The sequence below is a fragment of the Centroberyx affinis genome, unplaced genomic scaffold (assembly GCF_046629955.1).
Source record: "Centroberyx affinis isolate AG114_WGS23_722 - 3 ecotype Tasmania unplaced genomic scaffold, CSIRO-AGI_Caff_v1 ptg003262l_1, whole genome shotgun sequence".
Classification (NCBI taxonomy): domain Eukaryota; kingdom Metazoa; phylum Chordata; class Actinopteri; order Beryciformes; family Berycidae; genus Centroberyx; species Centroberyx affinis.
The window spans coordinates 55,119-66,940 of NW_027281285.1; the positions used below are offsets into that span (position 1 = coordinate 55,119).

An 11,822-nucleotide genomic window follows, 5' to 3' on the forward strand; every position below is an offset into this window, starting at 1 on the left:
CATGCAAAGTCGTGTGCATAACACCCAGTGCATAACACTGGGTGTTATGCACATGTCCAAAGAAACCATAATGCACGTAGAGTAGAATGAAGGAAAAATTACAAACTTCACTTTGTTTCAAACTGAGAGAACACAAAACAAAACAACACCAAGCACTACAACCGCTAATGAGCTCCATAAAATACTATCTAAGCATGATGGGTAATGTGGTCTTTGCCCTCATTGTCCCCTCTGACTAATGTATCCAGAATGAACCCATAAGCTTTAGCCAGACACCAAGCACCTGGTGGGTCCATCCATGAGTGCAGGCCACAGATGGTGGCCCTCACGTTAATAGTTCACCGCTATGATACCACACACACACAGCTTTTTTTTTGGCAGTGTACAGTAGAAACCTACTGGTGGCTAGATTGCATCCCAGTCATGGAAAGGCAACAATTCCACCTCACTTGGGTCATCACATGGCACAGTCCAGACACGCTAATTCCCTGCCCTTTTACTGACCGCTTCCCTTGGCAAGAGGCTGTGGCTAATTGTATTAAAATAGATTACCTGAGCTGTAGACAGGGACAGGGATGTCGAAGGTTAAGCTGCCAGCTCCCTGGGTGGCACTGGTCCCCAAGGTCCATTCATAACACTTCCCTATACTGTGCACTGTGAGTATAGATAAAGGCAACAAATGTATGTTGAGGAAGAAATAGAAAAGTACCTAAAATAAGCAACATTCCTATATTTACACCTTAAGCCATTTGACCCATATTTACACCATTATAAGATTAAACTTTAACTTGTTCAGTCGTATTCATATGACCTTATACTGTACCTTTTGACCAATAGATTTATTATATTCTACCTGCATTAACATAATCATGAATATTCAACACTATAAAACTCTATGTAATCATCCTGATTTTGAGTTCCTTGGCTCCCAACCTACAGATTGAATAAACTTGTCAAACTGCCACTCTCTCGTCCTGAGTTTTCTTCCACATGTGTGTACATGTAGGAGTGTGGATCAGGTAATGCGACGTTTACGTTGTTATTGTTGGAACTCATTGTGTGCTAATGAATATCCCTCCTAAGACAACGTGCTAGAGTGTCAACTCATTGGTACTGTCTACCTGAAAACTACCAATCTATCCAAGTATCCAGTGCAATTAGGTGAAATAGTAGCAAATTTGAAGAGGCATATGGTATACCAACTTGGTCTAAAATTGATTTGAGAGTTTGGATAATTGAGGAGCTATTGAGTTAGCCGGTTGGTTTTAAATGTCATGACATCTGCAAGCGAGATGGGAGCTCCAGCAGACCTGACATTTGTCTTTCTGGCAATTAGGGGTTAGAGGAAGAGGATGAGTGTGATGCTAATAACAATTAGGTGTTTGCTCCATATGAACTACATGAAACACAACTCTAGCAACGGGGAGGGAAGCAACAGCTCGGTCGATAATGACAACATCAAAGCTTACTCATGGTGGGAGGAAGGATTTCACCAGCTCAAGATGAACTGGCTTTGTTTTTTCTTGTACAATAAGGCATGAAAATGGACTGGACAAAAGCACGGATCAAAAGTAAAATATATTTATTTATCTAAAGCTGTGCTCAGCACATCAATTACTGCCGGGAGGTTTTGAAATGTACGTGGAAATGTATAAGTATGTATAAGACAATGTTCTTGTCTGAAGTGATGAAGTGAGGTTGATAAAATCCTTCAGAAGCGTTGCTGTTTCAGTCTGATTGACAGTCCTGTGGCTGTGTTGTAGATGGCCCTGTCTCCGTGTCTCCCTGCATGGGGAGAATGTCTGTGATCCAGTATTGGAACAGTGAAGCGACTGCAGCGGTTTCCTCTGAAAAACAAAGAGACAGAGAGCGAGAGCTAGGTTTCAGTTCCACTTGAGAATGCTGACAGCACAATACCTGAAGAACAGTGAGTGTTTTTGCCAATGAGACAAACCAATTTGCTGCTAACATTCAGAGCATAATAAATCAAAATCTCCAGCCAATATTCTTATCTGCTTCCTACCTCTATGCATGTAGACATCCATCCTAACACATCTCATTCTCTTCCGCAAGACAGATTGTTCCCTTTCACAAATTATGAATGACAAAGTAGCTTTCTGTTCAACGGATCTATACGGAAAATCAAACGGACCACAAAAGGGGGGCAGTCGAGCCAGCGTCATTCATGCTCCAGGGTGGAGCAGTAAAATAAGGTAGAAGGGAATATTTAGACCTGCACCCGTGGTCAATTGATTCCTACTGCGAGGACAGACAAGAGTGAGGGAAGCTTCAGTGAACTGTGAAAAACACGTGAAGGACCTTGAAAACAGGCTCCACCAGAAATACATGGGCTCACGTGCCTCAGTGACAGCAGAGGGTGTTCACAGGGAAACAGCTGGATCAAATACAAACCGCAGAATGCCGCTTTAACAAGACTGATGTTTATCAAAAATTTGCATTGCAGCAATTCATAAATCTGAAGTCACAGAGGACTCTAAGCCCATATGACAAATGTCACTGCTCTCCTCTAATACGCCAACATAGCAAAGAGGGGATGAATGAAATAAATCTTCCTTTCTTTAAAAACTAAAAAAGATTGATTCACAGCGAGTTTTGCTTTTGGCAGAAGTGTAGACAAATATTTTGCTTCTCCGATACGATCCGCTGGCGGAGTTGCATTTATAAACAGTGAATTAATGCATGACTCATACAATATAGGGCGGGCAGCGGGGGGTAGAAAAGCTTTCAAGCAGCTGTGGAGCAGGTGCATGGAGGGGGATAGGCAGAAGTAAAGCTGGCTCTATTGTGGGGCTCTGCTTATGAGGGAGCATACTGGTTTTTACATGGTGTCGTCTTAGCAACTGGGACAGAGGGAGACGAGCATCACTTTGTGGACACCTATTTGGCTGCTCTCTGTCTCTCTTTCTCTCTCTCACACACACACACACACACACACACGTACGTAATAAACACACAGCAAAGTCCCCGCTGATCCTATTATGCAGCCAGCCAGCCAACCACGCAAATGCGTGCGCACACACACACACACACACACACACACACAGACACACAGACACACACACACACAGGCCTCCTCCTTCACTGATTCCAGACTTCCACACAATGTGCTATCATGCGGCAGCTTTTCAGTGTGTCCCTAGGTGAATCAGTGTCTAGGGACTCATGAGATTGTTTAGCTGTGGATGGAGTGAAGGCAAGATGGACAAGTTGAGGCACGTTGGGTAACTCATGATGGAGGTCAGCTGTGCGTGTGAGAGCTAATATGGACAAGACCGGCTCGAGTATTGGCAATTACGGGCAGGTATGTACAAGTGAAGGCTGATGAAGGCGGGTAAGGGCAGGTGTACTCGGCTGAATGACAATGATCATGTAAGGAAGTATAGAATGGGAGGCAAGTACGGACAGACAGAGGCAAGTGTTGACACGCCAGGTGAAACGCCTTGGGCAGATCCCAGCAAGAAGAGGCTAGTATGGACAGGGATGGGCACATGTGCGTGTACACCATCTAATGCAGTGTGAAATAAGTTGGAAAATACATTCTGGTACATTCCTGTAAGTGACCCTTTTGTAAAATGAACCGATATTCCCTGATTTGCCCAGAGATTTTGTCAAATTCCCTCGTCACGAATACACCTCTTTAAATTCCATGATATTCCAGAGATTCCATGACCTGTGGGACCCCTTGATCAAGGGAGAGGATCACACATTGCTTTCTACTGGGAAGCACAACGTAAGGTTTGATGGTTGATTGACTGATGCATGACTGACCTGGAGACATGGAGGAGGTGTGGTGGAGCTCCTCCAGAGCCTTGGCCAGTCTGTCTGTCTGTTTTTGTTGCACAAAGGTCTTGAGACTATGGAGCTGCCTCAGGACAGAGGCGGGCACACTGCCACTGGCCATGCTGCTCAGTAGGTCGTCCACTGCCACAGACAGCAGAGGAAGCCTGTCTGCATGCAACCTGGAGCCTGAAGGAGAACAATAGAGGTGGAGACACACTGTTAATCAAAGGCGTCAATGTCACATTTCAGGATTTTATCTGTGAGGAATGTAATGTATCTGCAGTTGATAAAACACCCAAGTTACTATTATGAATTGCACCCAACATAATAATTGTACAGTTATAAAACCTCATCACCTTATGCTTCACCTAAGCCTACACCACAGCTGTTGCCAATGGCTACTGAGTATCGAGGCTGCGTTTCAAACTGTCTCTCCATTCAGTTTGTGTTGGCACAGATGCACCACAACTCAAAGGAGCACAGATGCGCTGCGTCATATGTGCAATGAATTATGGTCATTGTAGTTTACTAACTCGCTTTCAGCGCTTGGCAGCAGAGCAAACAATCTTGATTGGTCGAAAACTACAGCGACAAGAACAGCCAGCTTTGTGCATCATGGCACCCGAAATGAACCTTAAACAAAAATTTACTAAACAGGCTGTTAATTTACCACCCAAATATTAACACTGTATGGGAAACACTGGTATTTCCGAACAGTTCTGTGCAGAGGAGGAACCAGAAAGAGGTCTTTTGTGCTCCCATAACACACCATCGCTAGAGAGGAGAGTTAATCCCTGAAACCAATGGACTGGAGGAAGCAGCCAGGAGGACAATCAGTCAGTCAGGCAGTCAAGTCAGTCAGTCAGGCAGTCAGGCAGTCAGTCAGGCAGTCAGTCAGTGTGAGGATTATTCATGACACATCAGATGACTTAACTTATCCATTAAGCTTGAGAATGATGAAGCAGTCCAAAGGCCTCGGCGAACGTCGTTGCCACTGAATTTCAATATTAGTTGCTGTGCTTCGATATATCAATGTCAACCTAGTCGCCCTGATAGCCGAGGTTCCACAATCATCCTCCCCCAGCCAATATGAATAAACCTTTATGAAAAGCCTGTATTGGTTACAAGCTTTAGCACAGAGCACACAAGCCCCCAGCTGCTCCTAAAAGGCAAACAATCTTTGCTCGATACTCACGATCTGACATGTAGATTTCCATGGTGGTCCTGAGGAAGTCCGACACCTCGGCAGCTCTGCTCTCGTTCTCCTCCTCTTCCTCCTCCTCCTCATCCCCCTCTTTCTGGTAGGTGAACTCCAGGGCAGCGGCCCGGGGCACCAGACCCATGGAGAGCAGCTTCTCTTTGTGCCGTTTCTTCTTCAGCTTCCTCCTCTTGTTCCTGCTGAGGCGCTCTCCTCCCTTGTCCACGCGGGCCTGACTCTGACCTGCGCCGGCCTCGCTCGCTGGAGCTTCTCCATCTTTCAGTGGATGAAAGATGGAGGGTTCATGAAGGGTTAGTTTCCTCTTCCGTCTTCTCCTTCTTCTTTTCTGTTCTTCTGCCCCTCTCTCTCCGTCGAGTTCCTCGCTGCTCTCGGGGGTGCTCTCTTCTGTGGGGCAACGAGAAAGTAAGCTCTTGGTCACTTTAACAAACTTAGTCAAAGTTACTCTGGGTGTGTCTTGACTAACATTCTGAGCAATCCATTTCACGTGCACTTGTGCTGGTAAGCAGAATCACAATCATACAGTATCATACTATATTGCAACCAGTGGCATATTTTCAATCCTAATATGCTAGTGGGTTTTAGGAATATAGCAAATATTTGGCAGATTGGCCTGTTCGTCAACATACCTGTTCATAAGAGATGAAAATATAGACACCAAAATTATCCATGTTTCCCTGGTAGAATATTTGTACCAGTGCTCCATGCTCCCTCCACCTCCCCTCTCTCTAAGAACTCAGAGGCCTTGAGGGGTCAAAGGAACTAACTCCCCATCTAATTCTTAGTGACATGCTCACACTAGCAAGCGATGGGCTGGCCAGCAGCCAGAACATAATGTAGCTGAGGAAGTGGCAGTGCAACAACAACCATAACACTGAATAGCAATTCTAGAGGAACGACAGCTCATTTTAGTCTAACCTGGTTTATAGTGATAATAAAATCACTTAGCGGACCATATGTCTACACGAGGAACAATTTAGCAAAAGTGTTATTTGAGCTTGCGGTCATTTTGTTCGTCACATGCTAGATAGCCTTGCAAGCAGATGTGCAGCTCTGCTCTGTCCTTTCTCCTGCAGTCACGTGAGTGCACCAAGCCATGTTTTTCCCAGAGCATTTCCAAAGATGTAATATTTATGGTGATTTTTATTCCTTCCTTCCTTTGGTGGTTAATTAAAAATAGAACTCAGTGTGCAATAGGAGAGAAATCTTCTAAGCCTGAACATACTTCTTAAATAGCCACATCTGTCACACAGCAGATATCAAGGGATTTAGAGGCAACTATAAATGGAGAGTAAATATCATGTCTTGGCATGACAACTTAGAGAACCTGAGCAACTCCTTAATAAAGAAAATGTTTTTTTTCCCCATAGCAATAAAAAGATACAGTCAACAGTAGGTCCAGAAACACAGAATCAGCCCACAAATCATGGAACAGGACCTACCACAACCTCCAAGAACTAACTGAAGCCTCCAACCAAAGCAACATGTCAGTGTGGAAGAAGTTTTCATATTTCACTATCCAAAGACTGTGTTCAGGCCATAGAGGTTGTGCATTTTCAGGTAAATGTAAAATACTCACTCCGAATATTTTAATCATTTGACTATACCGCCGCAAATGCGGTTGTTATTTTTATAATGTTATAATGTTTTATTGATGGTTTCATTACCAAGAAGCTTTTAGGAAGCCCAGCCTGAGTTGACCTCAAACAGCACTTTGTACTGCAATTTGCATGCAGGCCCGCTGCCCACTAAATCAAAAGTATGTTCAAATGAAGGTGTGGTTAGAGCGAGTGGACTTAATCAAACTTAACCACATCCTGCATTCTACCGAGTGCTGCCTGACGGAGCCAACTTATCCCTTCCATTTCACTGAGGCAAAGCAGATATCTGTCGGGTGGGAGGAGGGCAGCATGGAGGTAGATGAAGAGAGATGTGTCAGGAGACCGGACAGATCATCACAGTCTGATCATTCAGCTGCTTAATGACAAAGAGAATCAAGAAGTCTTTAGATTTTGCATCAGTCAACCGCTGATGGCATGATGTACCATGGAATCAAACTGCAAGCCAACACTACTCATAGACCCAAGACACATCCATAAGTGATGTGTCCTGGGATACATACAAAAATTTATTAAACTAGCAAAAGAAAAAAAAAACAGTAGTAGTTTAGAATCAAAAGTAGTTTCTTATGTCTATAAAGGTTTATTAAAAAGGTTTATTAAAAGTTATAAATGGAAAAAATGTATCAATCAATTTGATATGTTCCATGTAGCCTACAATTTTAAAGGCCTTGGTGAAAGATGCTGAGCATTACCTCAAAATAAAGATATTCATTCTGATTTGTATTAAAATGAATGTGTTTTACAACTGTTTACTTACATACGCCCATATTCTGTATATTGGGACAATGTTTGAGCCAAAAAGGCGTATTTCACTCTTTCACCATTTTTAAAAAAGTTAACAAATATAATTCAGCTTAAACTGTAGCAGTATTGTTTTTATAGTAATGCTCAATTAAAACAAAAAGTTAAAATATTGTGCTTAGTATTGGTAACGGCAGCTGATCCAAGTTTGATCAAAATTTGTTTTGGCTCCTGTAAAATCTACTATAACGCACTTACGCCCCTTTGGCTCCAAGCCCTCGATTTCACCACATCAGCTCACACTTCAGCCTCAAAGACGCCACCGCTCAAGATAATTATCAACCAGCTAAGTTATACTAGTTTCTGTCAAACAACACAGTCAATAGACAGATCCAAGTGAAAACAGAATCCCCCCAACTCAAAACACCATCTGCGCCGCACTCAGCTTCTCTTCAGGTCAGGAACACAAATAATTGTCATTGTCTGTTTCCCTTAACTGGAGTGGCAAAGACAATCAGGGAGAGCGATTGTAATACTAGTTCCAGCCAACCTGGAGAAACCCCATGCAGTAAATCTCTCCTAGTTTTACGGCGCACAGACGAAGTCCATAAATGTAAGATTATGGCCCTCTTACCAGCTGGGTCCTCGGCACTATTTACGCTTCCTGGCTGGGGGAGTGTGACGGATCCCTCTGCACCTCTCTCGTAGCCTGCGGGGGGAGGCAGGGCGGTGTAGACCCGCCTGCCCGGATGGGCCGCGCTCCGTGCCGTCCCTCCATCACCTGAGACAGAGAGAGCAAATAAAGGAGGGTTATGAACCACATCCTGAAGAGGAGGAGGGGGGGAAATAATTTTGTATGAGGGTGTGTTGGTATGAGAGTGTGTGTGTTTTGAGGGAAGGCAGAGGACAGAATCAAGATTCAAAATTTGTTTCATTTTACACCAAAAAGTAGTATTTTTTTTGTCAGTGCGAGGATGGAGGAGGGACAGTGTGTTTCATACAATACACATTGATCTGTCAGTGCAAGTGGCAGGCACTGGCAAACTGAGTGTGAACTTACCAATGGCAGCATCCTGGGACACTTTCCTTTTCACAAAGGGTTTTTTGGCCAGGGTCTCAACAATGCGCAGTGGGCTGGGTTCCTTCTCCTGTTTGGGAGCTGTAGGGTAAAGCTTCTGGAGCACCTTCGATTGAAACACTAAGTGAAACAAGACACAAATGACAAAAACAAATATTAGTCAGTGCCTTTCTGTAGCTGGCAAACACTAGCTTACTCCTAAATTAGATACATGCGGTTTTCGGATATGTGACTTTCTCTCTCTGTATGGGAGAAAACTGTAATCTGAATCTCAATACTGAAATCTGGCAGTTTAACACTGTAATTCAATGAAGTGTGAACTTTTTAAATTAATTTGCACAGCTAGAGGTCACTGCCTATGGCGTATTTTGATGTAAGAAGACAAAGGAACAACATGCAAACCAGTTATACAAGTTGAAATAAATGCTGCTTGGTGGGTCATGTCATATGCACGCTGTCTTCATAATACAAGTAGCTTGGCATATTTGGAAGATGCTTGCACTGACATTATTATATGACCTATATATACTATATTCAAATATACTCTATTTATCCCCAGGGGAGGCAATTTGAAGCAGGACAACAAAACAGCACACATTCATCAGTATACTTGTATACTCTTCTAGACCTGTTTTGGCATTCGTGTATTCCCTCTTTTTAGCCTTTCTATTTTTATTTTATTACTCGTATGTACATTGTCTACTGTTCATTGGTGTACTGTCTTTATATGCCCTAGGTGCTGGAACATTGCAATTTCCCCTCGGGGATCAATAAAGCATCCTATCAAACTGCCAGAAATCGACATGGAGTTTCAATGATCTCTCAGAGAGAAAGTGAAACCCCACATATGAGGTCTAACTTACCTATTAAGTTCATATGATTGATGCATTGCAAAACTTGACTATAAGCAGCACAGTGTGAAGAGTGTATCATTTTGACAGACGGTATCTAACACGTGTATTTGTTTACATCATATCCACGCGAGACTTGAAATGGCGAGACTTAGGGACTTAGCCAGCTATCTAGCTTAGCTAATTAGTTGCGTGCAATACGATTTGTTATATTAGATTGGCAAAGCTGTAGGTGGAATAGATGATGCTCACCTTGTTTCCTATGTGTCATATCGTCATATTTAGTTGACAAGAAGCGAGGAAGAAGCACAGCAGGATGAGAATAACACCGGTGGCTAGCTAGCTAGTATGCTAACAAGCTAAGCTATGTTAGCCAGCATGCTAGCTTTTAAAAGTAACTTGCGCCGAAGCAAAAGGCTACAACATCACACAGGTGAATGTAAAGAGTTGTGTATGTTAAGAAAGTTTTCAAAAAACGGCTACTGCAAAAAATAAGTCAGCTACGATTGTCAAATCACAATATTGTCCTTAAGTTCTCAAGCAGCATTGTCCCAATTAGCTACTGACACTACTAGCAGCAAAAGGAAACAACTCTATCCACGATGCGTGACGCTGTTACACCAAACAGCATTCAAACACCTGACAATTTAATGTGTACTTGCTTGTCGGCAAATGTGTATACCCCACAAAAATAATACTCAAGATTTTTTTCGAATCATTAGTACCCATTCTTCAAATCGGCGTACATATAATCTACGAAACAGCTCTCATTTAAATATAATTTCAATTTTTAGAATTGGTTCACACTGCTCGCTACTGCCCACCACAGTGTATTTGATGGAAGAAAGATGGAAAGATGATCGTGGGAATAAGGCAAGCCACGTTCTTAAAGTTTAAATGTTATTGGAGCAAATTGGTTCTGGATGTCTTTTATGTACGCCGAATTGAAGAGTTATCCCTAAGTATTCGTAAATGATATTGAGTCATATTTTAAGGGGCATGTAACTTCCGATAACCAAGACCACGTTAAATTTGCAGAATTTTAATGGAGTTTGGTACACAGTTCTCTCCATACAAAATAACGGCATGTATCAGGGCTAGAGCTCCCCCTGTGTTTGAATCCTGTAACGACAACCACTTTGGGCATGCGCAAACCGAACCAGCTGTAGGACTGGTTGGAAGCGAGATGAGAATACTAAACAGGCGCCTCATGGCTCAGCATCAGCACCGGGCTGAGTTAGGATTTGCGCACCCTCCAAACTTGGCTTGGGACCTCAGCATGTGAACAGGCTTTGAAGGAGGAGGATCCACCTAGAATGTCAGCTCTGAAGAAGGTAAAGCCCTCTCTTTCCTATTAACCTTAACGCACATATGTTGCTTTGGAGTCTTAATAATGTTAAAGGTATAGGATTCAAAGGGTGTATTTAATCATCCTACAGTAAATGAGATGGTGCATGCAGTAGTGTAAAATGGGTGGGTTTCAAAGCAGTTAGGTTGCAGGCATTGTATTTTCCCAGTTGTTTTAGGTAATCAGACTTCTGGATTATTGGCAATTATAAAATGAAGGCATTGTGAAATGTTCATAAAGCTAATTTGTTTAATGACGGTCAGTCTCCACAATAAACAAAAGAATCAATAGTGATTTTGCATCAATGCCATCACTTTTGCATGCACATGAAATTTGTTCACTACCACTCCTCTGCTTTGCCTCATGGATGCTGCTCCTGCACTTATCTTCATCCCTGAGGGGTGGAGATAGGATGAGGAACTTTCCAGGCAGAAAAGAGCCCTCTTAGTGCAAGGTTAACTTCTCAAACGGATGTCATGTCAGGTTTGATCTCTGCCAGACTCCTCCTGTGGTCCGCTGTCACATAATACTATGTATGTAGCATGCCTACTGTAGACTCTGTGGGCGGATGAGCTTCAGAGTCTGTGTCAGACAGAGCCCAAGCCCAGTGCTTGCAATTTTGAATGAGAGGAGTGATCTGTACAGTTCTGCAAAAGAAGGCACTGGATGAATAGTAGGTTTTGTAAGACTCAAGGAACTGCACAGAGACCTGTGTAAACATGTTACATAATACCTTGCTGTGAAGACAGCATTGAACAACACTTGGACAATTCCCACAGGGGAAAGGGCTAGTTTGTTTCTGATTAATCAAGCAGTGAGACTTGTATTCCTGTGAGAGGCTGATTAATATTCGAGTGGGAATCAGAACTGTTTTGTTGTTTGCGATGATGCAAGATTAGAAATACGGTGCTTATCTGCCTGTTTGTGTGAGACACTTGTCACCATTGTCAGTGCTAAACTATGATACGCCGTGGTATTTAAGATTTGCACAGTGCAGTCGCAAGTATTGATGTCTCCTCAAATAGAATCCTGTTACTGAGCGTTACAAAAAGAAGGGAAGTTGTGTAAAATAAAATGCCTGCTTCAGCACTGCTACCGAATTCACAGCAAATACACAGCACTCAGCACACACTGTGAGTGACAAAGTGCCGGCTGCCAGAACTCA

At 43.0% G+C, this 11,822-nt stretch overlaps 1 protein-coding gene across 1 annotated transcript; it reads right to left on the reverse strand.

Moving 5' to 3' along the window:
• Positions 1-1,643: 1,643 nt before the first annotated feature.
• On the reverse strand, positions 1,644-9,847 carry erich1 (glutamate rich 1). The gene is made up of 6 exons (XM_071538352.1): positions 9,562-9,847; positions 8,441-8,578; positions 8,015-8,161; positions 4,997-5,404; positions 3,790-3,987; positions 1,644-1,847 (listed from the first exon to the last, which is right to left on the reverse strand). The coding sequence occupies exons 1-6, from the start codon at positions 9,578-9,580 to the stop codon at positions 1,729-1,731; spliced, it is 1,029 nt and encodes a 342-aa protein (XP_071394453.1). The 5' UTR covers positions 9,581-9,847; the 3' UTR covers positions 1,644-1,728.
• Positions 9,848-11,822: the final 1,975 nt, after the last annotated feature.